The sequence below is a fragment of the Magnolia sinica genome, chromosome 5 (genome assembly GCF_029962835.1).
Source record: "Magnolia sinica isolate HGM2019 chromosome 5, MsV1, whole genome shotgun sequence".
Classification (NCBI taxonomy): Eukaryota; Viridiplantae; Streptophyta; class Magnoliopsida; order Magnoliales; family Magnoliaceae; genus Magnolia; species Magnolia sinica.
Genome location: NC_080577.1, coordinates 19891313 through 19917209, shown reverse-complemented (window position 1 = coordinate 19917209; position 25897 = coordinate 19891313). Strand labels below are relative to the sequence as shown.

Below are 25897 nucleotides of genomic sequence, written 5' to 3'. Positions count from 1 at the left end.
GTGGGCTCCACGGTTTACGATTCGTGTACGTCCGCGACTCCGGAAGGGTCGTGAGCGTCAAGAGAAGAAAAGCGAATACACTATCCGTTGCACCTCTCGACACTCTCGTGATTCGAACTCGAGAAAGGGCCACCTTATCAAAAACCCAGGAAACCGCGCCTTATCAAAAACCCAAGAAACCGCCGTCTATCTCTTTCTCCCTCCTCGACGGGCGACGGGAGCAGCAGCGCGCGATGGTCTCATGCATCCCTACCACTCCTCTCTTTCTCCTTCCAAACAAACCCTCACTATCTCGTCAGTCTCCCAATCGGCAGCAGCAGACCATAACCCCACCAATCCCCAGATGGCGCTGTTCTGCGACGAACCAACCACCGCAACCTAAGAAATCTAGGCGGCCTGCAAAGAAACCCCAGACGGGAGCCGAGAGAACTGGCGTCGATCCCGTCGGATTCCTCACCAAGCTCGGCATTTCCAACAAGGCGTTTGCTCAGTTCCTCCGTGAACGGTATTCGGAAAGCTTCCCCCCCCCCTCCCCCCCAATGCCGATGATTCCAGAGCACCGTTCGTGTCGTCGATTCGTAACCTAATCTATACTCTGTTGCTGTGTTTAGGTATAAATTGTTGAAGGATCTGAAGGTAGACATGTTTACTCGGTTTGCGAATTTGATGGAGGTAGCTTCTGGGTAAGAGAATACTCTTTCTCTGTCTCTCTCTCTCTCCCTCTCGACCTTTTTCTTCTTGAATACGAGTGGGGTTGATTTTCACTCCAATATGAGTTATGATAATTCACCTACTTAGTAAAACACTGTATTTTTGAAAAATACTCTTATAAATTTGGATGCCTGTAAGTTGGCTAAAATGTAAGTGACTTACAGGTAAGTCACTTACAGGTTGTGTTTGGCAGAGAAAATTCACCTGTAAGTCAACCTACAAAAAAACTGCAAGGGGATGGGGTGAGAAGTCACTACCCTGTAAGTCACTTAGGGCCTCTTTGGATGCCTGTAAGTTCTTTTAAGTTGTAAGGGTGAAATTTACCTACAGGTAACTTGTTTGGATGTAAGTTGTAAGTCACTTACATGTAAGTTAGTTTTTCTGTTTGTATAACCTGTAAGTTACAGGTAAAAAAGTTATATATTCACACCGAGCAAAGCTTGGATTAGGGAATTGTTTCAAAGTGTTATGATCATATAAACAAGCGTGGGATCAAATGTGTTATTTTGTTAAGCCCATCAAAATGAATAATTGAGCTAATTCTTAGGCCAAAATAATCATCAAGTGGGCCATAAAAGTGGGTCCACGAATTTAAAATATCTATAATATGGAGCAATAACTTAATTTAAGCATTGGAAAGAAACTTAAAAACATTAATTGCAAATCTAATAATCAAAGTACATTACCAATGTCTTCTTTAACTATGAAAAGTACATTTAAAACTTTTCACTTGGGAATCATCCTCTCTAACCATTCATTCCTTTGGATAGGTTACATGATCAAGGAACATAGAAGCAAAATGCGGTCTTTCCACAAGGAATGTGTAGACCCTATACATCATGTCAGAATCAATTGTTGTCATATTCTCCAACTTGTCTCACAATCTCCCTGCTGTTTTAGTTTTGAATGAAACATATTTATCCATTGTTTCCTGAATGTTTTCAAACTTTTCAATAACAGTTGATGCGAGAGAGGCATTCCTCTTCTTCTTCTTTGGTGCCCTTTGAGCGGAGGTTCTCACATTCCTTTGACCACTTCCTCCGTCATATTGATATTGAAGTTGTGTTCCATAGGAATATACATCATCGGGTGGTGCAAATGGTGTATATGATCCAGAGGGGTATAGGGACAATGGGATGTCATCCATGTAATGAGATGAATGGAGGACAACTTCCTCAAGATCGGTTGTAGTTCGTGCTGCATTCCCTATAACAAAATCGTCCCCGAATATTATATCGAATTGAGCTAACAGTGGGAATGGCTTGTTTCTGGTATGAACAACTTCAAGTTTTTCCTATAAAACAAAAAGAATTTACTTAGTTTTTACTGTATATGAATGATTTCAAGTTTTGAATGAACTTCACCTTAATGAATTCATCCCAAACGTCTAGCTTAGCAATAACACATTTCCTTTCTTCATCACAACCGAAGCCACTTTTGCTAAGTGCAACTTTGTCAAGTCATATTTTTAAAAAAAAGGTTCGTAACTGATTCTTGCATTTTTTGCCATCCACTTGCATAGAAAATGTCTATCCACCACTATTTTTGCTATTTTATTCATAATAACTTCTCTAAAAGCGTTGTCAAATTTTTTTTCCAATGATACTTCCTCAACTAAAGTGTTTGTTATACATTCATCCATCTATGAAGTCCCGTTAATTTGTGCCTTTCAGCCGTTGCTGCTTGCCTTCACATTTTGTGACATACCTTAAAACATTGTACATTTAAATATTGTAAATTTATAAAGCCACATAAAATAGATTAGAAGTGCAAATAGATGTAGAAATATTATCTAAATTGCAATAATAAAATAGTGCATTCATATGTTAAGCTATAATTTTTTTATCAGCATCCACATTCTCAAAAATCAATTTTTAAAAATAACTAATTGATGTTCTGTTCTGACTTACATGATTCCCACATAGCTAACATTAGTCCAAGTCGAAATTCCCTCCATCTTTGTTTTTCCCTCTTAGCAGCCGTAGATTCATTTCGCAAGTCACATTCATTCTCCTCCTCACTACTCTCGATTTCCTTCTTACTACCTTTGTTTTCACACACCTCACTTTCATATTCGTCATCACTATTATTGTTGTTATACTTGGAATCAGGCTCTTGATGACGTTTCTCATTGATTATATAATCATGTAGGATACAACATGCTGCGACTATGTTGACTTGTGTATTTAAAGGATAACCTGGAGCAATCTTCAATATGGAAAATCGTGCCTTCAATACTCTAAAAGCGCGTTCTATAGCATTTCGCAATGAGGAATGACAAATATTAAATAACTATTCCTTTATCTTATGTTGACAACTTTTCTCCAAATTCTTTTAGATAATACCGAATTACCTGAAATGGTGCTAAAAAAATTAGGCGTGCTCGCAAAACTAACATCTACTAAGTAATATTTTCGTATAAAAAACACAGCTTGAAAGTCATTTAAATTTAATATACTTATTAATGAATAAATACATATCTATATGTCTACTTAGATTATTACTTGTCGAGACAATCAATTTGTGTTGTCGGTTAAGAGCGTCTGTTAGTATTCGTGAATCTGATGCCGATCCTTCCCACCTCGCTAGTACATATTGAAATGTTAAATCAAAAGAGCAGTTTGCTAACACATTCTGGGAAATAAATCCCTATCGATTACGCTAGTTGGCTTGTTCCTTTATACTGATTATCGCTGGAATATATGAGCGGTATATGGCTCCAACACAATCCTCAAAGTACGGGAAAAACCTCATACCATTCATTATTTCAGGCAGTACCCCATTTTTGTGTGGTTTTATAATATCGCGTTGTAGAAGTATAATTGCATTAAACATCATGTTAAAGTGATGACTAATTGTTTCACCGGAATGGTTAAAATGATGCTGCATAACGTGGTTCTTAATATTATGGCTAATTATATGAAGAAAAATTACTAACTCTTCTTATTGTGATATGCCAAATGTGCATCGTATGTTACTCTTTTCTTGTATCATGTCGCGAAGGCGAAAGAAAGAATCTTTGTGCATACGAATGTAGTTGAAGCATGTTGGCCCTGGTCCATTAATAATCGCATTCGCAGCCTCTGCGCTTGTCCAGTTTCATTGATGTTATTGCGATTCTTCTAACATATTGTTTTTATCAAGCCAAATAGTCATTAATGCACAAGCCATAGTCATTGTAGACATCCTATGAAAATCCATCTCAGAATCCGAATCCATTTCACAAATAGATCTAAAAATCAAGGAATTATTAAGTCAAGAAATATAAAAACCAAATAAAAAAGCATAATTTCATCAAGCAATAAAGGTATGAGAGATATGAATAGTTATTAGGTCTTTATTATTTAATATGCTAAGTACATGGAAACATTTGCATGCATGTAGGTGCAATTAGATTTGTTGGACAATTTAGATCATTGGATCTAAAGGCAGCCTATGTAGACTGCATTGGATGTAATTGACAGTCCACATTGTTGGGCCACATTGTTGAGATGTTCTGATTAAAAAAATCTCCAAGGTGGGATGACACTAACCATTCAAGATAAGGCCATGAAGCTCAACGGTTGGATGTTTAAATAGAGGGGAAGAGGGAGAAATGCACCAGCTCACCAACCACCATTAACAGTCATGAAGCTTCAACCAATGAAGAAGAAGCACTAGCCATTGAAGAAACTCCTGTAGGCCTCGCAGCAGTGCAACCAATCCACATCCTACAACACTATTACCGCAACAGAGCTTCATTTACCGCACCAACAACCGCCATTTACCGCACCAACAACCACCATTGATCAGCTTCTATAAAGAGGGGATTGAGGATTTCGTCTCTGATGTAGAGCGGGTCGTGGACAATTTCATGGTTAAGATGGATCAGAAAAGGCCTGGTCGACGATAGAAGTGGTCCGGATCGTCAGACCTTAGATCGGGCGTATCTCACAATCCGGAATGAGTTATCAGGCGTGAAATATATGATTTTGGGGTAGAACGAGCTACTTTAGCCAACCAACCCTGTTACGCCGGGTTGCGCAAGCCGGATTTACGAAATACCCCCGGATTGACGGTTGTTTCCCTATTTTAATTCCGTTTTTACTATAAATAGTAAGTTTTAGTTTGATTATAACTTTTCATCCGTCGGGCTTTAGGAGTTGCGCCAAACGTGAAAAGAGCGTAGAATAATTAGGAGAATGGTTTGGTGAAGCCAAATAGGACACTTACTATTTTTGGCTGAAAACCTTGCGCACTAGTAGACATCACGACTGTCTATAAATAGTAAGTTGCGAATTCTAGGAGTTTTAGTTGTAGTTTGCTTTTGATTTCTCTCCCATTGCTTGGTTGTGAACTCGTTTATTTCGTTCATTAATCAATTTCGAATTTTATAGAATTTATTTTATATTTTGCTTTCTTTCTTTCTCGTGGATTCGAGAAGCCTCTGTGAGGAGTCTAGAGAAGTTCCGTGGATTCGGAATAGTTATTCTCTTGAGGAAGACGGTGCTCGACCTCATCACGTTCATCCCTGCGTTAGTCTCTCTATACCGATCTCTCTCTCCCTCTCTACAATCTCTCTCTCTCTCTCTCTCTGCAACTACCACCCTCCTCTCCTTCGCCAAAACAGTAGGGTTTTATTTCCCAAGTGATGACCGCAAGCTCCCCCCCCCCCCCCTTTTTTTGCTTTGAAAATGGGAGTCAATTAGGTGTTACTCAGGGAAGCGGATTGCGTACTAAGTAACTCGGTATGCTAAGCGTATTGAGTAAACTCTGTGGGATCCACCGCGATTTATGTATTTGATCCACCTTGTCTATCCATTTTAACAGTTAATTTCAGGTCCTGATCTAAAAAATTAGCTATATCCAAAGATTAAGTGGACCACACCATAGGAAATAGTGTGAATTGAGTGTCTACTTTTGAAAATTTCTGCGGGGCCACAGAAGTTTTGAATCAAGCCGATATTTTTGTTTTCCCTTCATCCAGGTGTTTGCGATCTTATGAAATGTTGGATGACAAATAAAGATCATTGTGGACACTAGAAATGTTTCAACGGTAGAAATCATTATTTCCAATGTTTCATGTGGTATGGTCCACTTGAGCTTTGGATATGCTTAAAATTCTGGCTCAATGTCTACAATTAGATGAAAAACTGGATGGACGGATTGGATAAACTGCATACATTCATGGTGGGCCTAACTGAGTTTACTCAGTACGATAAAAGCGTTCTAAGTAACTCAGTACGCAATCTGATTTTGTTACTCGGGCAACACTTTAGTGGGTGTTACCCCTGCCGTGGGGCCCACCTTGACAATGTGTTATACATCCACTCCGTCCATTTGTTTCTCCAGCTCATTTTAGGACGTGGTCTCAAAAATTAAGCAGATCCAAATCTCATGTGGACCCCACCACAGGAAACAATTGTGATTAGTGTAAAGGAGCCATGAGCTGTTTGCCTGTTTCTAATGGTGTGGTCCACCTAAGATTTGGCTTTGCTTAAGTTCTGGGATCTCATCCTAAAATGAGGTGGAAAACAAATGGTCGGCTTGGATATACAAAAAATATATTAATGTGGGCCTCACATAGATTCTTGCATTCTTTTAATGTGTTTATTTTTTAATATATTAAGGTGGGATTTTTTAATATATTAAGGTGGGCCGCACATGGATTCTTGGATTCTTTTAATGCATTTATTTTTTAATATATTAAGGTGGGCCGCATAGATCTCATCTTAATATGCTCCGTTGAATTCTTTTAATGCATTTATTTTTTTTATTTTTTATTTAATTATTTTCATGCATTTGAATTCTAAAAAATGGACGGTAAGGATAATTCTGATAGTGAGTGGAAATTGCATGCATTTTAAAATAAATAAATAAATTATTGCGTGCATATGATGGGCCTCACCTTGAATGGTTAGTGTTCTCCCACCTTGGGAGATTTTGTTATCAGAAGATCTCAACAATGTGGACCGTCAATTACGTCCAATGCAGTCTACATAGGCTGCCTCGAGATCCAATGATCTAAACTATCCGACAAATCTAGTTGCACCTACATGCACGGGAAGGTTTTCATGTACTTAGCATATTAGATAATAAAGACTTAATAACTATTCATATCTCTCATACCTTTATTGCTTGATGAAATTATATTTTTTATTTGGTTTTTATTTTTCTTTACTTAATAATTCCTTAATTTTTAGATCTATTTGTGAAATGGATTCGGATTCTGAGATGGATTTTCATAGGATGTATACAATGACTACGGCTTGTCCATTAATGACTATTTGGCTTGATAAAAACAATATGTTAGAAGAATCGCATTAGCATCAACGAAACTGGACAAACGCACAGGCTGCGAACGCGATTATTAATGGACCGGGGCCAACGTGCTTCAACTACATTCGTATGCACAAAAATGCTTTCTTTTGCCTTCGTGACATGATACAAGAAAAGATTAACTTGCGAGACACATTTGACATATCACTAGAAGAAGAGTTAGTAATTTTTCTTTATATAATTAGCCATAATATTAAGAACCGTGTTATGCAACATCATTTTAACCATTCCGGGGATACAATTAGTCATCACTTTAACAAAATGTTTAATACAATTATACTTCTACAACGCGATATTATAAAATCACCCAAAAATGATGTACCACCCGAAATAATGAATAGTACAAGGTTTTTCCCGTACTTTGAGGATTGTATTGGAGCCATAGACTGCTCACATATTCTAACGATGAACGGTATAAAGGAGCAAGCCAAGTGGCGTAATCGGAAGGGATTTATTTCCCAAAATGTGTTAGCGAGCTGCTCTTTTGATTTAACATTTCAATATATACTAGCGGAGTGGGAGGAATCGACATCAGATTCACGAATACTAGTAGATGCTCTTAACCGACAACATAGATTGATTGTCCCGACAGGTACTAATCTAAGGTAGACCTATAGATATGTATTTATTCATTAATAAGTAAATTAAATTTAAATGACTTTCAAGCTGTGTTTTTTATAGGAAAATATTACTTAGTAGATGCTGGTTTTGCGAATGCGCCTGGTTTTTTAGCACCATTTCCTGGAGTTCGGAATCATTTTCAAGAATTTGGGCAATGATGTCAACATAGGACAAAGGAAGAGTTATTTAATATTCGTCATTCCTCATTACGAAATGCTATAGAACGCGCTTTTGGAGTATTGAAGGCACGATTTACCATATTGAAGATTGCTCCAGGTTATCCTTTAAATACACAAGTCAATATAGTCACAGCATGTTGCATCCTCCATAATTATATTATCAATGAGAAACGTCATTAAGAGCCTGATTTCGAGAATAACAATGATAATGGTGGTGACGAAGATGAAAGTGATGTGCATGAAGATGAAGGTAATGAGAGGGAAATTGAGAGTAGTGAGGAGAATGAATGCGACTTTCGAAATGAATCTACTGCTGCTAGGAGGGAAAAACAAAGATGGAGAGAATTTCAACTTGGACTTGCGTCAGCTATGTGGGAATCATATAAGTCAGAACAGAACATCAATTAGTTATTTTTGAAAAATGATTTTTGAGAATGTAGATGCTCATAAAAAAATATTGCTTAACATATGAATGCGCTATTTTATTATTGCAATTTAGATAATATTTCTACATCTATTTGCACTTACTTTTAATCTATTTTATGTGGCTTTACAAATTTATAATGTTTAAATGTAGAATGTTTAAAGGTATGTCACAAAATGCGAAGGCAGGCAGCAACGGCTGAAAGGCACAAATTAACTGGACTTCATACATGGATGAATGTATGACAAACACCTTAGTTGAGGAAGTATCGTTGGGAAAAAAAATAATCTAACAACGCTTTTAGAGAAGCTAATATGAATAAAGTAGCAAAAATAGTGGTGGAGAGACATTTTTTATGCAAGTGGGTGGCAAAAAAGTGCATATATCGGTTACGAACCTAAAAAAGAAACATAATTTGACAAAGCTTGCACTTAGCCAAAAGTGGCTTCAGTTGTGATGAAGAAAGGAAACGTGTTATTGCTGAGCCAGACGTTTGTGATGAATTCATTTAAGTGAAGTTCATTCAAAACTTGAAGCCATTCATATAAAGTAAAAACTAAGTAAATTCCTTTTGTTTTATAGGAAAAACTTGAAGCTGATCATATCAGAAACAAGCCATTCCCACTGCTAGCTCAATTTGATATAATATTTGGGGACAATTTTGCTACAAGGAATGCAGCACGAACTACAACCGATTTGAGGAAGAAGTCCTCCATTCATCTCATTACATGGATGACATCCCATTGTCCCCATATCCCTCTGGATCATATACACCATTTGCATCACCCGATGATGTATATTCCGACGGAACACAACTTTAATATCAATATGACGGAGGAAGTGGTCAAAGGAATGTGAGAACCTCCGCTCAAAGGGCACCAAAGAAGAAGAAGAAGAATGCCTCTCTTGCATCAACTGTTATTGAAAAGTTTGAAAGCATTCAGGAAACAATGGATAAATATGTTTCATTCAAAAGCAAAACAGCAGGGAGATTGTGGGATGAGTTGGAGAATATGACAACAATTGATTCTGACATGATGTATAGGGCCTACACATTCCTTGCGGAAAGACTGCATTTTGCTTCTACGTTCCTTAATCATGTAACCTATCCAAAGTAATGAATGGTTAGAAAGGATGATTCCCAAGTGAAAATTTTAAATGTACTTTTTATAGTTAAAGAAGACATTGGTAATGTACTTTGATTATTAGATTTGCGATTAATGTTTTTAAGTTTCTTTTCAATGCTTAAATTGAGTTATTGCTCCATATTATAGATATTTTGAATTTGTGAACCCACTTTTATGGCCCCCTTGATGATTAGATTGGCCTAAGAATTAGCTCAAATATTCATTTTGATGGGCTTAGCAAAATGACGTATTTGATCCCACTCTTTTTTATATGATCATAACATTTAGAAACAATTCCCTAATCTAAGCTTTGCTCGATGTGAATATATAACTTTTTACCTGTAAGTAACTTACACGTTATCCTAACAGAAAAACTAACTTACCTATAGGCCGTAAGTGACTTATAACTTACATCCAAACAAGTTACCTATAAGTAACTCTCACCCTTACTACTTAAAAGAACTCACAGGCATCCAAACATGCCCTTATAATTGATCAAATGTTTGAAACTCCCTTTATTTTTTAAGGTTGGAAAAAAGAAGAAGAAAAAAGTCGTTCTTTTGGGCAATCCAAATTAAACACGTTTTTTTTTTTTTTTCCTTCAATAAAATGGTTTTATTAATAAAAAAACTTTTGGGGCTATTTAAAAAATAAAAATTGGCGCTCACCATCCATTGATAAAACTCAGCAGAAAGTGATTTTATTTATTTATTATTATTTTTAATAATAGAGATGGATTGGTTTATATAAGGATTACTTGAAAAGGAAGCATTCAAGAGAGGCAAAGAACACCATTTGACTATCTACATGAATTATTGTCCACATATGGAAATTCTATTTATTTTAATTGAAGCTTTCTATTTTAACCTTATTTATATATAGTATACTCACACACACACACACACGCATTTATATATTCATTTTTTTTTTCCTTAAATCTAAACCGCCTTAAACCCATACTCCTCATTCGCTGAATTTTTAGCCCTTTTTAATTTTTTACCATATATATATATATATATATTCGTTCGCTGAATTTTCATTGCGGGCTGTATGCTCTTTTACTAACTATTATTCAAAATGTAACAGCCGTGGATGATTTTCATTATGTGAAGGGTTTTTGTGATTCTTTTAAGAACCACATTGATTATGTCAAAGGTTTGTAATAGTCTGGGATGGCCCACTCGCTCTTAGGCCCATAGGTCAGACACGGGCTGATTTTAGGATCAATCACCCTGGTTTGCTCAAAATTTTTTTTTGAATGGAGGTTTGGCATGAATCTAAATTCAAGCCCGAGCCCTTGCCCAGTTCTGATGGGCCCAAAAAATAAATGGGCTTAGTTTGAGCTTGGGTCTTTGCACGCGTTCCCATCAAGGTTCCAGGCCCACTTACTCTTGTCATGGGCTGGGCGGGGTTTGTGCTTAAATTTCAACCTTTCTAAATGAACCCGCAATTCTAGGGATAGGTTCAACATGTTTGGCTTGCGTCAATTCCTTCTTTCACCCATTGTTTTAAAAATTTGTCTGATACATGAGTTGGTATTGCCTGAGTTGTATCAGTTTCGGTGGGAATTGGTTCAATCTGTACAACCTATACGTTTAGATCAGGTGACTCGGTTTTGACTAGGCCCTCATTCTGAATCATGACAAGTCGGACCAATATGGACCGAGTTGAGACCAGTTTCAGCCAGCACACAGCTCCCTTTGGTATTATTTGACATGACCACTACATAGTTACATAGATACTACATAATTTCATTCAAGTTGCTATACATTTTGGACTTATGTATGATCATACTAGCCTGCCTAGGTTGTCTAATCTACAATTTGTATTGTTTCCTATTTCCATGTGTTGGCTAATTATTGTAGATTTAGGTTTAAATCTGTTAATTACTTAATTTATGTTTAATAAATGCATCTAACTTTTTCTAAATGCATGTCTAAATTTGTGTGACCAACTTAATGTGAGTTTGAGTTGTGTGTCTATGCTTTTTCCCTAAAATTTTCAGTTTTTTCTCATTCTCTCTCTCTCTCTCTCTCTCTCTCTCTCTCTCTCTTTTTTTTTTTTTTTTAAATTTGAAAAATTTCTCTTTTTAATATTTATTTAATTTGTTTTGGTTTCATCCATGCAACTTGTTATGGTATCAGACTGAGTCCTCGCAATGTCTTGATCAAATACCAGGATGAGTCGCACTCCAAAACTGAGTTTTTAAACCTTCTTGGTACCCTAGATTAATGATTTCGCACCAACTATGAAATAACACAGTTGTCAATCATAGGGAAATGATCCAGTGTGAAACACTCAAGGCTGAAATTTGTTGATGGCTGAATCTCTGTGCAATGTTTTCGGTGTTTGATGGTGATGGAAGTGGGCCCTGATTCTGTTAAGATTTTGGGTGATGGCTTCACTTTTGATCACCTTTCTACCTTGGATTATTATGATATTCACCAGTGTCTCACTTGGACATTTTAGTAGGCTGTGGCATAAAGTGGGGGCCCATTTCTTGGCACTGCCCCATATTGTTGGCGATGGCATTTGTTAACTTGCTTTGACATTTAGCAGCTGGTGGGATCAAATGGGGACCATTTCTCATCACTGTCTCATTTAGATTGTATGGTGAACACACACCTGTTTGCTCTGACATTTTAGCAGTTGATGGGATCAAGTGGGGTCTGTTTCTCATCACCATCCTATTTTGCCCAGTCAGCAACATTAATCAGCCATGGTGTGGGGAACCTCTGCTACGTATGTTCGACTCTTGACCATTCTCTGTTATCATGCCTTTTTTCTATGATTGCTGTGGAGTAGCAGAAGTTTTTATGGTTCGGAGTGGAGTACCAGAAGTTTTTATTGTTTGTTACCTGCATTATTGTCCTGTGTGTTATCAGTTCCTCATGTGAATTTTTTGGTTGCATTTTTCAGGTATGAGTTACTAGGTCTGCACCGCCACAGGCAACATCGGGTAGATTTCATGGAATGGGCTCCAGGTTTTGTTACAGTGACACAACAGTGATTTATTAGCTGCATTTGCCATATCTACAATGCTAGTAAAGCAGCTATCTTTTGCATACTGACTTAGAATTGATTATTTTCATCTTGCTTAGTTGCTTATTGTCATTCTTGTATCTGGTTTCTTTCACGAGCCTAATCATGTGCAATGCAGGTGCTCGCTATTGCTCTCTTGTTGGTGATTTTAATGGGTGGTCGCCAACGGAAAACTGTGCAAGAGAGGGGCACTTTGGCCGTGATGATTTTGGTTATTGGCTAATTATTCTTGAGGATAAGCTTAGGGATGGAGAACAAGCAGATGAATATTATTTTCAGGAGTACAATTACATGGACGACTATGACAAAGGTGACAATGGGGTTAGTGTTGATGAAATTCTTAAAAGAATGAATGAGTACTGGGAACCTGGAGAGGATCGCTTCCTTAAGTCACGTTTCGAAGTACCATCTAAGTTATATGAAGAAATGTTTGGCCCCAATGGTCCCCAGACAGAAGAAGAATTGGGTGAAATTGCAGATCCTGAAACACGATATAAAGCATGGAAAGAAAGCCATAAAGATGATCCTGTCAGCAACTTGCCTCCTTTTGATGTCATTGATAATGGAAAAGAATATGATATTTTTAATGTTGTGGATGATCCTGTTTGGCGTGCAAAGTTTCGAGCAAAGAAGCCTCCTATAGCCTATTGGATAGAGATGCGCAAAGGAAGAAAGGCGTGGTTAGAAAAGTACATTCCAGCTATCTCTCATGGAAGTAGATACAGGGTTTATTTTAACACTCCTGGTGGGCCTTTGGAGCGGGTTCCTGCTTGGGCCACATACGTTCTTCCTGGTAAACTTGTTCGGACATTATGAAGTTCTGTTTGCTTTCCTGTTTCCTTTTATTCATTGATGATGGTCCTTGCAGGTGATATATTTTTCAATGACGGGATTATGATTTTTGACTTATAACTAGACACTTGTACCTCCTGATTTTCCCTCTTTAGTTCCAGGGACTTAATCCAAAGCTTGTTTTAGTTGATGAATGCTGCCAGTATTTCCCTCACTGTGATATTGAGTCATGAATGCTGCACACTTGAGTCCCAAAAAAATAAAGAAGCAACTTTTTTTGTTATTCTAAACCTTTAAGTCTATTTTGCAATTGTACCTAATGCATGACAACTCTCATAACATGAAGTCCAACTGCCATTGCACATTGGAAATATATGCAATCAATTCGTTTACCCCACCCCACGTAACTTTTCTTTCTATTACAGAACCAGTGTTTTGCTTACCGCAGCCTTCATATTTTTCACGCATTTTTGTGACCCTTGTTGTTTTCTTTTCTTTCAGTGTGCATCTTTCATTTAATTTCAAATTCGCATGACTACTCTCGTAACATGAAGTCCAACTGACATTCCACATTGGAAATATACGCAATCAATTCGTTTACCCTACATAACTTTTCTTTCTATTACATAACCAGCGTTTTGCTTGCCGCAGCCTTCATATTTTTCATGCATTTTTGTGACCCTCATTGTTTTCTGTTCTTTCAGTGTGCATCTTTCATGTAACTCCAACTTCATTTCTTTGGTGTCCATGTATCTTGCTCCTTGCAAATTTTATGGGGTGGTTTCTTGCATTTGCTTATCTCATTGTCTCCCATAGCTGTTTCTGTGTATGACAACTTGTGGCTCCTGAATTGGGCTACTGCAGTTGCAGTAACCAAATAACAATTAGGCCCTGTCTGGTAGTTGTCTAAAATCTAGTTTGTCACATTTTACTTTACCTTAATTATGTATTATAGATAAGGGATCTTGATCTCTAATACATAATAAATGCATGTTGACAGTAATTATGTATTAGAGATCTAGAGCTCTAGTAGATCATAACTGTTAACTACCAAACATGGCCTTATTGTTTCTTGTGTAATCACTCAGTAGGATTTAGTTCATGCAGGAAGAATGTTGTTGAAAGTGGGTCTGTGGCTGCTTGGATGGCATGTTCTCTCTACCAACAGCAAAATGAAGCTTAAGTGTTCTGTAACTTATCTTAGGCATAGTTGTAGAGATGTATAATCCAGTATATGTACACAATCTCAAAATTGGGAGTGTTGTAATTATAGTTGACTGCTAGGTGTATCATGTATGTCAATTGTAATGCAAGCTGTATGCTAATTGCTAACTAGGTGTAGGGGTATAGGACGTTATATATCTTACAAAGGCATTAGTTCGTGAATATGACATTTTCATTCTCTCAAACTTGCATTGATGTGGTACGTACCAGAGCAAGTGATGGGGATCATCCCCATAAAGTTTACTTGCAATGAGTTCATGTTAGCAATATGAAGTTTCTTCAAAGAAGGTTAGATAAGCACTAGTATGTAGAGGACTAGTGATCTGGTCAAAACATTTGTCACCTTTTTGTGTGTGGTGGTAGCCAAGAAAAGTACATTTGATAGCACGCTTATCCAACTTGTCTGACTGCAGAATGTTTTTCTGGACGAGTGCTGTGCACTCAAATACATGAGCTGGCAATTGGAGTGGTAAAGCATTAGGGCCTGTTTGGAACGCGGGATTAATTGGTATAGAATTGCATTAGATGGAATTAACACCATTATTGCGCAATGATTGCATGTCCGGAAATACCATGGTATTTTGATTGTGCAATCCCACGTTTGGGATCAAATTCTTCCTTCGGAAAAAAAAAAACATTGTATTAAGTGAAATGTGTATTTGGTGGACGATGGAAATGTAATCAACGGACCAGATTTCACAATTGATGGCGGTCACCTATAGGCTGTTTGCATATGCAACTTGAATGTCATGTGTAAAGGGCGCAATGGATGGATGGGGTGGATAAAACACATGTCACGTGAAAAGGGTGCATATGGATGGATGGTGTGGATAAAACACAAGCATCAACGTGGGGCCCACAAATGTAGTGGCTTTCAAAATATATTAGAAATCCCGTTGTATCTACTATTTGGACTGGATGATATGATACCAGGATTAATCCAATCCTTCTCGTCATTTCCAAATGCTGGACGGAATTTGCATAGGACCAAATGCAATTTCACACCACCCAATTCCACGTTCCAAAAAGGCAAAAAAAAGTGTTTGACCATGACAGACAGTTGATGGCTATTGGTTAATCAAATGCAAGCTATGAGGACAACATAGCTCCAAAATTGTTTGAGAACTTTTATGTGAGTTAAAATAGACTGCGCCACTTCAAGAATATGACGGTTTTTTCTTTTCGCAATCCCATCTTGTTGGGGTGTAGCACATGAAGTTTGATGAGTCATATTTGTTGAGGTGAGGTATTCATGAAATGTGTTTGACAAATATTTTAAAGCCTTGTTAGACCAAGGACATTGAACATATGTATGAAATTGAGTCTTAACCTCAGCATGAAAAGGCTTAAACATATCAAATACTTCGGATCTGTCATGTATCACAAATACCCATGGCATATGAGAAAAATCATCAGTGGATGTAACAAAGTATCTAAATTTATTCAAACTAGGTATCTGAATGTGCTCCCACACATTAGAATGTACCAATGAAAAAGGTGCATGACTACGGTTAATAAATCTAGTCAAATAAGTAGATCGACTATGTTTGGCCAACTGATAAGTTTTTACAATTTATTAAGTGCACATTAGACAATGGTGGAAAGAGTTTCTTGAGCAATTTTAGAGAGAGCTGTCCAAATCGAGCGTGCCAATATAGATCAGTGGTATCTTTTTTTTTTTTTTTTTTTTTTGAAAGGTGACAAAAATTTTATTAAGAAAAGGAAAAAAAGGAAAAGACTACAGAAAGGTGGGGGGCGCTAAGGAAGCGGACCGCCTAATCACTTAAGAAAAGTAGATTACATCCCTTTAGAGCGTCGGAACCAGCAACCCATTCAATGATCATGTTTTTCACTCTATGGACGTCAAAATCTGACGATTTGGACTCGTTCCTAAAAGTCCTACAATTCCTTTCTTCCCAAACTACCCACTAGATAGCTAGGAGAGATATTCTCCGAATTGGAGTTCGCTGTCGACCGATCCTGACCCCGTGCCAAGCCATCAAAAGCCAATCTGTGGAGATAGGGAAGGACCATGAAATGCCAAAACGGCTGATGATTTGAGACTAGATTTGTTGGATGAACGGGCAGTGAATAAATAAGTGGTCCACCGACTCTTCATTGGCCATGCAGCAGATGTGTATGTTTGGAAGGATGAGACCTCTTTTCCTGAGGTTGTCAATCGTGAGAACCTTTTTCTTTCCAACCAACCAACCGAATAAAGAAATTTTAGAAGGGGCTGAGTATTGCCAGATATGATCGGTCATGATGCCTTCATCGGGGGAGGAAATGCCGTCCAAAAGATTGTAGAGAGATCAAACTGTGAACTCACCAGATTTATCGGCCTACCGGACTAACCTGTCTTCACACGTGGGATCCGGTAAGGAGTTCGAGAGACGGTCCAGGAGCACCCCAATATTCAGCAACCTCCCAGTCCTGGAGGTTCCTTCTACATCTTAGGTCCCATAGCAGCTTCCCACCGATGTAGGAGAAGTAGTCGCCCATAGCTATCTCTCGGTTAGGTGATATCCGATAGATATTAGGAAAGTCCACCTTAAGGGCTGAATCACCGACCCAAACATGATTCCAGAATTCAACTTTAGCTCCATTACCGACAGTAAACCCCACTCCTTTGAGCACCTTCTTTTGCATAGAGATGACGTCTCTCTAGAGGGCTGATGCCTTATAGGAAGATGACTGCCTAGTCCACTAGCCACCTGGGGATCGACCGTATTTGCCTTTGATAAATTTGTTCCATAAACTCCCATCCTTACTCCCTAATCGCCATGTCCATTTGCCTAATAGGGCTTGGTTCATGAGTTTGAGGCTTTTTAAACCAACGCACCCATCTTGATACTGCTTACACACATCCTTCCATTTCACCAAATGAAATTTCTTTTTTCCTTGATTCCCATTCCATAGAAAATCACGTCTTAATTTCTCGAGGGATGCCAAGACTGGGGCAGGGCATTTGAATAGCGACATGAAGTGAAGGCGAAGGTTGGATACAGCTAATTTTATGAGAGTGATGCGGCCCCCAAAAGATAGGTATCCGGTCTTCCATCTGGCTAAATATTTCTCGAATTTGACAATGATTTTGTCCCATAGCGATTTTGGGGGTCTGCCAATGCATAACGGAAGGCCCACAAAGGTCGTCGGGAAACTGCCTTTGGAGCAGTTGAAGAAGTCAATGAAGCCGTTGATTTCGTCCTGATTCAGATTTACCCCGTACAATTTAGATTTCGACATATTAGCCTTCAATCCAGAAACAGCTTCAAAGCATCGAATCGTGGTGCGGAGGTTTGAGAGCTTCTCGTGGTTGGCTTCGCTAAAGAGCAACGTGTTGTCGACGTACTGAATGTGGGAAATCGGGGTGTCAAGTCCTTTGATTCGAATCCTTGGATAATTCCTTCCTCTTGGCCTTTGGAAATCATTCTGGATAGGGCCTCGACGACTATAAGAAATAAGAAAGGAGATAGGGGGTCGCCTTGCCAAAGACCCCTAGAGCTTTTAAAGAAGCCGGTGGGCGATCCGTTAAGAAGGACTGAGAAGTGGGCTGACCCAATGCACTCTCCAATCCACCTTGTCCATTTCTTCCCGAACCCCGTGCGAGCTTGCATGTAATTGAGGAAGGCCCAATCCACATGGTCGTATGTTTTCTCAATATCTAACTTGAACATTGAGAGTTGCTCCAATGCCCCTTGATTCAAGGTGGTATGCCTCTCACCAATCATTTCCTTTGTCTTGAGGTCCTAAAAGTTAATGAGATGGATAAAAGGTTATTGAGCAATTTAAATTCTTGGTCAATTGACTAACAGAAAGGAGACTAGGAGGAAAGTTTGGAATATAAGGAACTAAGGGCAACACTATATGTTTACTGGGTGAGATGATTCCTTTCCGGATGACCTTGGATAATTAGATATCAGCAAGAGAAACATGAGGGCAATGAACTGAAGTGTCAATAAAGGAGAAAATGGACATATTACCTGCCATGTGGTCGGCGGCCCCAGAATCAATTGCCCAAGGTGATGAACCAGAGGATATGGCTAATGCATTACTTATGTTGGCAAGAGAGGTTGAGGAGGAAGAAGGAGAGTCTGCAATCCTGTTCCTATTGGAAGGTCTCTTGAGATCACCGCAGAATCGTTTGGGCCTGAAGAGTTCCCACCAGTTGTGGAGGGCTCTCCTGTGTACGTAATAGGATTTGCATGAGGAGATGGGTGGCTACTAGTCTTCCGGATAAGATCCCAATATTTGTCGACAGTACGATTCCCCTTTTATAGTAAACATTGAAGCGCTGCTGCCTACCAGCGTGTCCACGACCTCTCTCCTGTGTGGCCACCACGCCATCCTGTGTGACGACCACGAGCATTGCTGCCACCATTTGATATAAGCGTCGTGTTCTCTGAGGTCGAGGTGACATAGATGAGGAAGGAGTTGACACCCATAACACTTGAGCAAAAACATTGGATAGTGGTGGAACACATTCACTTCCAAGGAGCTGTGCCTTGACCAGGTCAAGATATGAGTGAACTGTGGTAGCAAAGAGTCCAACACTGCAACTCCAATTTTTTCACGCTGACACTGTCATTAAGCAACATCGGTGGTGAACGGATCATGAAGTTTCTATTCATCAAATAGCCCTTAAACCGAGTACAATGTTCATGGAGATTCTCTCCCTGTTTCATGGTTTGAAACTCCTTGAAAATATCACATAAGCGCTGGATGTTTTTCTCATTTTAATGTAATTGTTGGAGAGTATCCCAAATTTCCTTTGCACAATCACCATACATAACATTATGGTAGAAGACATTTTCGCACATGCTGTAGAAAAGCCAACTCTTGACTTGGCAGGTGTCTTCTTTCCATTGAGAGGTGTTAGAATCTTCTATGGGCCCGGCATCAGTTAGATGTTTCAATTTCTGCTTTGATGTAAGAAATATTCTAATCGAACAAGCCTGTGACAAGTAGTTCTCAACACTTAGGAATAACCGAGGAAATTTGTTGATCATTGGTTCGAGTTTTTGGCTTGGGATTCCATGAGTTATCTTGGGCACAAACAACAATATTGTAGCAACTAGTCCAGAGAAACAAAGCAACAGTCCAACAAATTTTCAGAGGACCACACGTTACTATCAACCAGAGAAACAAGCGATAAGTAGGAGGAGCAAACAGCCCAGCACTGTCAATAGACAATCAGCATGTAACACTACATCTCTTTCCAACATCCTTTGGTGGTCACAATCAGAGGTACAGCATCCCATGCGGTCACCTTTCCTTGGGGGTTTGCTGCAGCTGATCTAATCCAATGCAATCAAGGGAGACCAATGGCTCAGCATTCTCAATATCAGCAAAAAGCAGATCGACCTGATTGAAGAAGCATACCACTCTGGCGATAAACGCTGGTCACCAACAAACGAATGGCTTCAACAGGACAAGTAGCGAACTGGTGGTGTAGTGTACAGACAAGATCAGATCTGTGAGTTTATATGGTCCAAAAGGACAAGTAGTGAACTGCTGGTGTAGTATACAGACAAGATCAGATCTGTGAGTTTATATGGTCCAAAAGGACAAGTAGTGAACTGCTGGTGTAGTATACAGACAAGATCAGATCTGTGAGTTTATAATGTCCAAAAGATACATCTTTAGCAGAGAGCTAAAACCCAGGCCCACTACAACCAATATGTATACAGCTAAAACGTAGCAGCAGATTAACTTTCATCCCTGATCTCTGTTGTCTTCTCCACCTCCTGCTGTCATCTTAAGCATCCACTATTTGCTGCCAGTGAAGACAACCCATACGTGGGATCTTTAGTCAATGGACTTCTTTTTTTCACCTCTTCTTGAAGATGTCCCTCTTTCGGAATCCCTCCCTTTCATGAAAGGCGCTGATCTAGATTAAATCTGATTAAGATCTTGTCGTTCTCTTGCTGTCCTCTTGTGGTAGGATTGATAGCAGCCACCAACATCCTCTTCATCTCAAAATTGATTGCTTCCATTGCCGTTCATTGTAGATCTATTGGCAACTACAATAGATTTTGGGCTGCGATCAGTGCTGTTTTTTGCTGCTATATTGCCGACTACAGCAGATTTTAGACAGCTTCTCAAAGCGTTTTATTTTGACACCAATTAGTTTAATCTAGCGGTGTGAACAGATCTTTGGTTAGAATCCCCTCTACTCGGCATTTATTTGTAGTCTTCTGCCTCTTGTTGGGCCAGGCTAGCGCATGCTCTCTGATTCTAGATACTTTTGAGGATTTTTATTTCCCATCACCCACTCAGGTTAGCTCTATAACGTTCAGTTTCTGATTAACTTTTTAATCATGGAAGATATTGAAACAATTTTGATTAAGTTTGATGGGAATAATTATACTCTTTGGGAATTCCAATTCTGGTTTTTGTTGAATGAAATGATTTGTTATGCATGCTTGATAGCTAAACTGAAATATCCACTGATGCTAAGGAACTCGGGTTTGGAAATCAATAATGCCAAGGTTATGACGTGGATTCTAGATTTTGTGGAACTCTTGATTGCCGCAAGTTATGATGTGGATTCTAGATTTTGTGGAACCCTTGATTGCTGTAAGTCTAAGTCCTCACAAAACGGTAAAAAGTATGTGGAACTATCTCTGCAAAGCATATCAACAGCTCACTGATTTCAAATTGAGGGAGAAATTGCTGACTATTGTCAAGGTGATAAGGACATTCAATCCTAATACGTGGGTTTTGTTCGCTGTCATGTCATCTTCAATACTTATTTTTTCTGGCATGTGGCAAGATTACATGGTTGGTTTACTTTGCTAAAACATTGGAAGCATGGTTTTTGGTTGCATTTTTATTTGCTTCTCATGTCTATTCATGCATTTCAGATGTAGATGGAAAGCAATCATTTGCAGTGCATTGGGAACCACCTCCTGAAAGTGTGTATAAATGGAAAAATAAGCGTCCACAAGTGCCAAGATCTCTTCGTATATATGAATGCCATGTTGGAATAAGTGGGACTGAAATGAAGATTTCTTCTTTTAATGAATTTACCTTGAGGGTAACTCCCAATATTTGTTCTTTCCCCTCCTTGACTGCATTCTCAGTATTATTTTCATCCATCTATTTGGTATTTCTTTCTTTTATACAGGTCCTTACACATGTAAAGGGAGCTGGATACAATGCAATTCAGTTGATTGGGATTCTTGAGCATAAAGATTATTCCTCCGTTGGGTATAAAGTGAGTTGATTATGCATGCACAGGAAGCCATGCATGTGAGTGCGTGGAGTTTCTCAATTAGTTTCAGTTTTAAGTTGAAGTACATTGCTTGGTTTGCATCTTTCTGCATAGTAACCACAGAAACTCAACGTATATATTTGTTTGTTTACTTTGTGCCTTCTGTTGACAGAAATAATTTTTGCCAACAACTAAATGTGTTTCCTTTATCATAATGCAGGTCACAAATTTCTTTGCTGTTAGCAGCCGATTTGGCACTCCTGATGACTTCAAGCGTTTGGTTGATGAAGCACATGGTTGGATGGTCCACTTGTCCATCATTGCATTCGTTGTGTAGATTTCTGCTAAGATTGTCAGTTATGGCATGGAAGTGGTTGGATATCCCCGCCACTGATTGTGAAAGAATCATGGCCTTTATACCTGCTTTTGCAGATTTGTAGATGATCTGGCCTTTCAATTTTCAATGTCATGTGTAACATCTGTGGCTACATATACCAAGACTCATTTCTAAAATTGTTTCATTTTTCCATGTTTGGCATCAAATAGTTTTGCAGACCATCGATCTCTTCCAGACTTGAGTATTTTCATTGCTTTGAGAGAGACATATTGGATTTATTTTCCAGAAAATTGGTTTCCAATATTTTATAGTTTTCTTTAATTTGCAATTAAAACTCAGTTTTTGCAGCCTAGTAGTTTATTGTTTGTGAGTTCTAAGAAGTTAGATACTACACATTTTCCAGTGCCCACTCTATCTTTCCATTTTCTCCACCTCAACTGCAATGAAACCCAAATTCTTCAGTTTAACTATATGAATAAAAGAAGTGGATTTTTGTTGTTGTTGCTTTTCCTTGATTGAATGAACCTTCTGTCTGCCATTATTGCTCATATTGCATTGTTATAATCTTGCAGCTCATTTGTTATATCAGTGTTTTTGATAAGCAGAAATTTTATACCATTCTTATTGAAATATCACTGGAATTTAAACATTAGATTTCCAAATTGATTTGTTTTTGTGTAAATATATCTTTTCTTGTTTATTATGTTTACTGTCCTCATTTTGTGAATTTTTTTCATGTCTACAGGGCTTGGGCTACTGGTTTTCTTAGATATTGTCCATTCCTATGCGGCTGCAGATGAGATGGTTGGTTTGTCATTATTTGATGGAACGAATGATTGTTACTTTCATACTGGTAATATTGATTTTCATTTTCATAAACATTTGTTTCAAAATTTACTTTCTTCTTTGTTGGAGCTACGTATTTCTTTCTTTTGGTTTTGTTGGAGTTTTTCTTGTATGGTTTTCTGTTTTCTTTTTCGAGTTCATTGGGATTAGAGGAGCTTTCGTAATGTACTGAACATTTTGATAGCATTGTGCTTGTTTCTAGGCCTATTTAACTTTGTAGTTGGTCGCATTAAGTGTGGTGTGTATGCATCCAATCTGTTTGCGGGGTGCGCCCCAGTCCCCCACCAGCTTGAAGGGACACCCCAAAAATCAGGTCGATCCAAAACTCTGGTGGGCCACACCACTTGAATTTGGAGTTTTTCGGTGTGATTTTAGCTTATTTCCTATTGTGTGGTCCCATTTGAATTTTGTATCAGCCTGACTTTTGGGATGCAAGAAGCCCCCCACCCCCCAACACACACACACACACACACACACAATGGATGTTGTGGATCTCTTGCACATATTTTCTTTTTATTGAGAGAACTGTCTCCAGTAAATACAGATTGTAAACAGATACTTATAGTGTGACGGATTCTATGAATTGCGAGAGTGGGGAAATTCTTGTTGGTTAATTGAATACACCCGCACACCAAGCTATAATGGTAATCTAGTTTCATTGGTGCATTTTTGGAGCAGCATATTTCAAAACAGCACCAGCATTTTCTTGGAAGATATTTTAGAGGCAATTAGTTGTTGTAGCATTTCAAGAATGAAGGCTGAGGCTCTTATATGTTTCTTAGTAACAACTCTCAGTTTCTGTAAACTATCCTTGATGACTAGGCAAACGAGGGCAACACAAATATTGGGGTACCAGAATGTTCAAGTATGGCGATCTCGATGTGCTACATTATCTTCTATCAAATTTGAAGTGGTACTTTATGAACATAAAACTTTTCTACTTGTTCTTTCTTTTTTTATTTTTATTTTTATTTTTTTAAAATTTTTTATTTTAATTTTATTTCAATTATTTAAATTTATTTATTTAGAAATTTGAAATGTTTGGTGCCATTGGCAATGTCATTCATTTTACAGCTGACTGATGATCATATTTTAGCTTTCTATAGAAGATTTTTTGGTTGAAAGTGGTAGGATGAAATTGCATTTGGGTTTTGGAATTAGCATGGCTCATCAGATAAATGTTGGAACAGGTGGGTTGTGGAATATCAAATTGACGGTTTCCAGTTCCACTCACTCTCGTCTATGATGTATACGCACAACGGGTTTGCTGCTTTTACTGGTGACATCGAGGAGTAAGTAAAGTGTGTAATTAACATTTTAGTGAACTGGTGTAGAATCTGTAGACGGAACGATATCATAATCCCATTCTTTGGTGTTATTTGATCTGTTTTTAGACGATTTTTGCTAGGAAATGTGGAATTCCTATGATGGATTCCTTCTTCATGAGATGAGTTTTTTCCCCCAATGGTTTTGAGTCTTATGTGCATGTGTTACCGCTGTGACAAATATCTATCTCCAAGTTTTTCAAAATCTCACAATATTTTTGTGGGAAATTGATTAGACAATAAATGATTTTCAAAATCTCATGTTACTGATTAAACGATATTATCGCAACAGTAACATAAGATTTTCAAAATGTTGGAATTATTTAACATATCATGATTTAAAAGCAAAATTATTTAAAAGCTAAAAATAATTAATTTTTACTATTTTAAAAAAATTTAAAAGTATTTATTAGTTTATACAATAAAGATTTTAATATTTTATTTGCAGTTTTTTTTTTTTGATAATATCATGAGAAATTGCCAAAATGCTAAAAATCTAAAAATCTCCTGAAGAGATTCCCAGGCTGAGAAATTGTTGAGAATGAGATTTGTCACCGTATCTATTACCCATGTGGTACTATTGCCTTGACATTTCATGTGAAGAATTGGTTGTTTTTGTCGCTGTAATTCGGGGTAAATGGGCAGTGTTGGCCCTCTTTGGGCTAAGCATAGGCCTGAAAATTAAGCCCATTTCCTTATTGAGCCTAGCTTGGCTGTGTCTAGGATCCTGCAACTCCAGACTAAATCCACCCGGCCAACCCATTTTCAGTAGTACATATCATATTGATATATTTTAGAGGGGCATTTTCATTGATGTTTTAGGATTTATACCCAAATGCCATCCATTCCTCTCCCTCCTTTCCCTCCGACCCTATTTTCTCTCTCACCCGCATCCATTCCTAATACTTCTATGAATGTGGCCAATTGTAAATAATTAGCACCATTAAGTTGGGTCAATGTAATTCGAAGATTCACTGATTTGGATGAAGGTAGAAGACCATCCTTAGCATTATTCTTGACATCCATATTTAAGGAAAGAAGCGATCAAACACCTAGAGAAGAACTTGAACTCATCAAAAACTTGCTTTAAAAAGGCATAGATTGATGATCACTCCACACATGTATGGTCCGATTTATGACGAATTACTGCAGGGGCATTTTCACACCAGGCTCAAGTAGGGTGGCTTGTGGGATGTAGGGGCACACTCGGGTGGGCGGCCCATGTAACTAGAGCTGTACATGAGCAGAGTTAGCTCGGCAACTCACTCGACTTGACTCAGAAATACTTGACTCGAAATGAGTTCGAGCCGAGCACGAGCTAATTTTTGGTGCTCGAATTGAGTTCGAGCCGAGCACGAGCTTGACCCTGCTCAACTCGGCTCAACTTGAATAGTACTTGAAATCGACTCGACTTGGACTCGACTCGTGTAGTATATATACCCATTTCAAAAAAAAACAAAAAAAACCCTAGTTATGTCCTTAACCCTTTTGAAAACTCGACCCGTGCGCCTCTCTCCCAGTCCTCCCTCTCATCCGGCGGCCGTCCTCCCTCTCTCTCTCTCTACTCTCTCCCTCATCCACTCATCCTCATTCCTCACCTACCCTCTCTCTCTCTCTCTCTACTCTCTCCCTCACCCTCAGCCTTCTCCCTGCACTGCACGGCCGCCCGCTCCTGTCGGCTTCTCCCTGCACCGCACAGCCGCCCGCCCCTGTCGGCCGTTACTTGCACTGCACG

At 38.5% G+C, this 25897-nt stretch overlaps 1 protein-coding gene across 4 annotated transcripts in view; it reads left to right on the top strand.

The window, feature by feature from the left end:
* Positions 1 to 25897, top strand: part of LOC131245677 (1,4-alpha-glucan-branching enzyme 3, chloroplastic/amyloplastic) — a 54902-nt gene continuing 29005 nt past the window's right edge. For all 4 annotated transcript variants that reach the window (XM_058245282.1, XM_058245281.1, XM_058245280.1 and 1 more), the window contains exons 1-10: positions 1 to 505; positions 612 to 683; positions 12300 to 12364; positions 12541 to 13215; positions 21305 to 21477; positions 21568 to 21657; positions 21875 to 21950; positions 22737 to 22844; positions 23660 to 23750; positions 24028 to 24129. In XM_058245282.1, the coding sequence (XP_058101265.1) occupies positions 234 to 505; positions 612 to 683; positions 12300 to 12364; positions 12541 to 13215; positions 21305 to 21477; positions 21568 to 21657; positions 21875 to 21950; positions 22737 to 22844; positions 23660 to 23750; positions 24028 to 24129 (1724 nt within the window). In that variant the 5' untranslated portion in view covers positions 1 to 233. The remainder of the gene's footprint in view (positions 506 to 611; positions 684 to 12299; positions 12365 to 12540; positions 13216 to 21304; positions 21478 to 21567; positions 21658 to 21874; positions 21951 to 22736; positions 22845 to 23659; positions 23751 to 24027; positions 24130 to 25897) is intronic.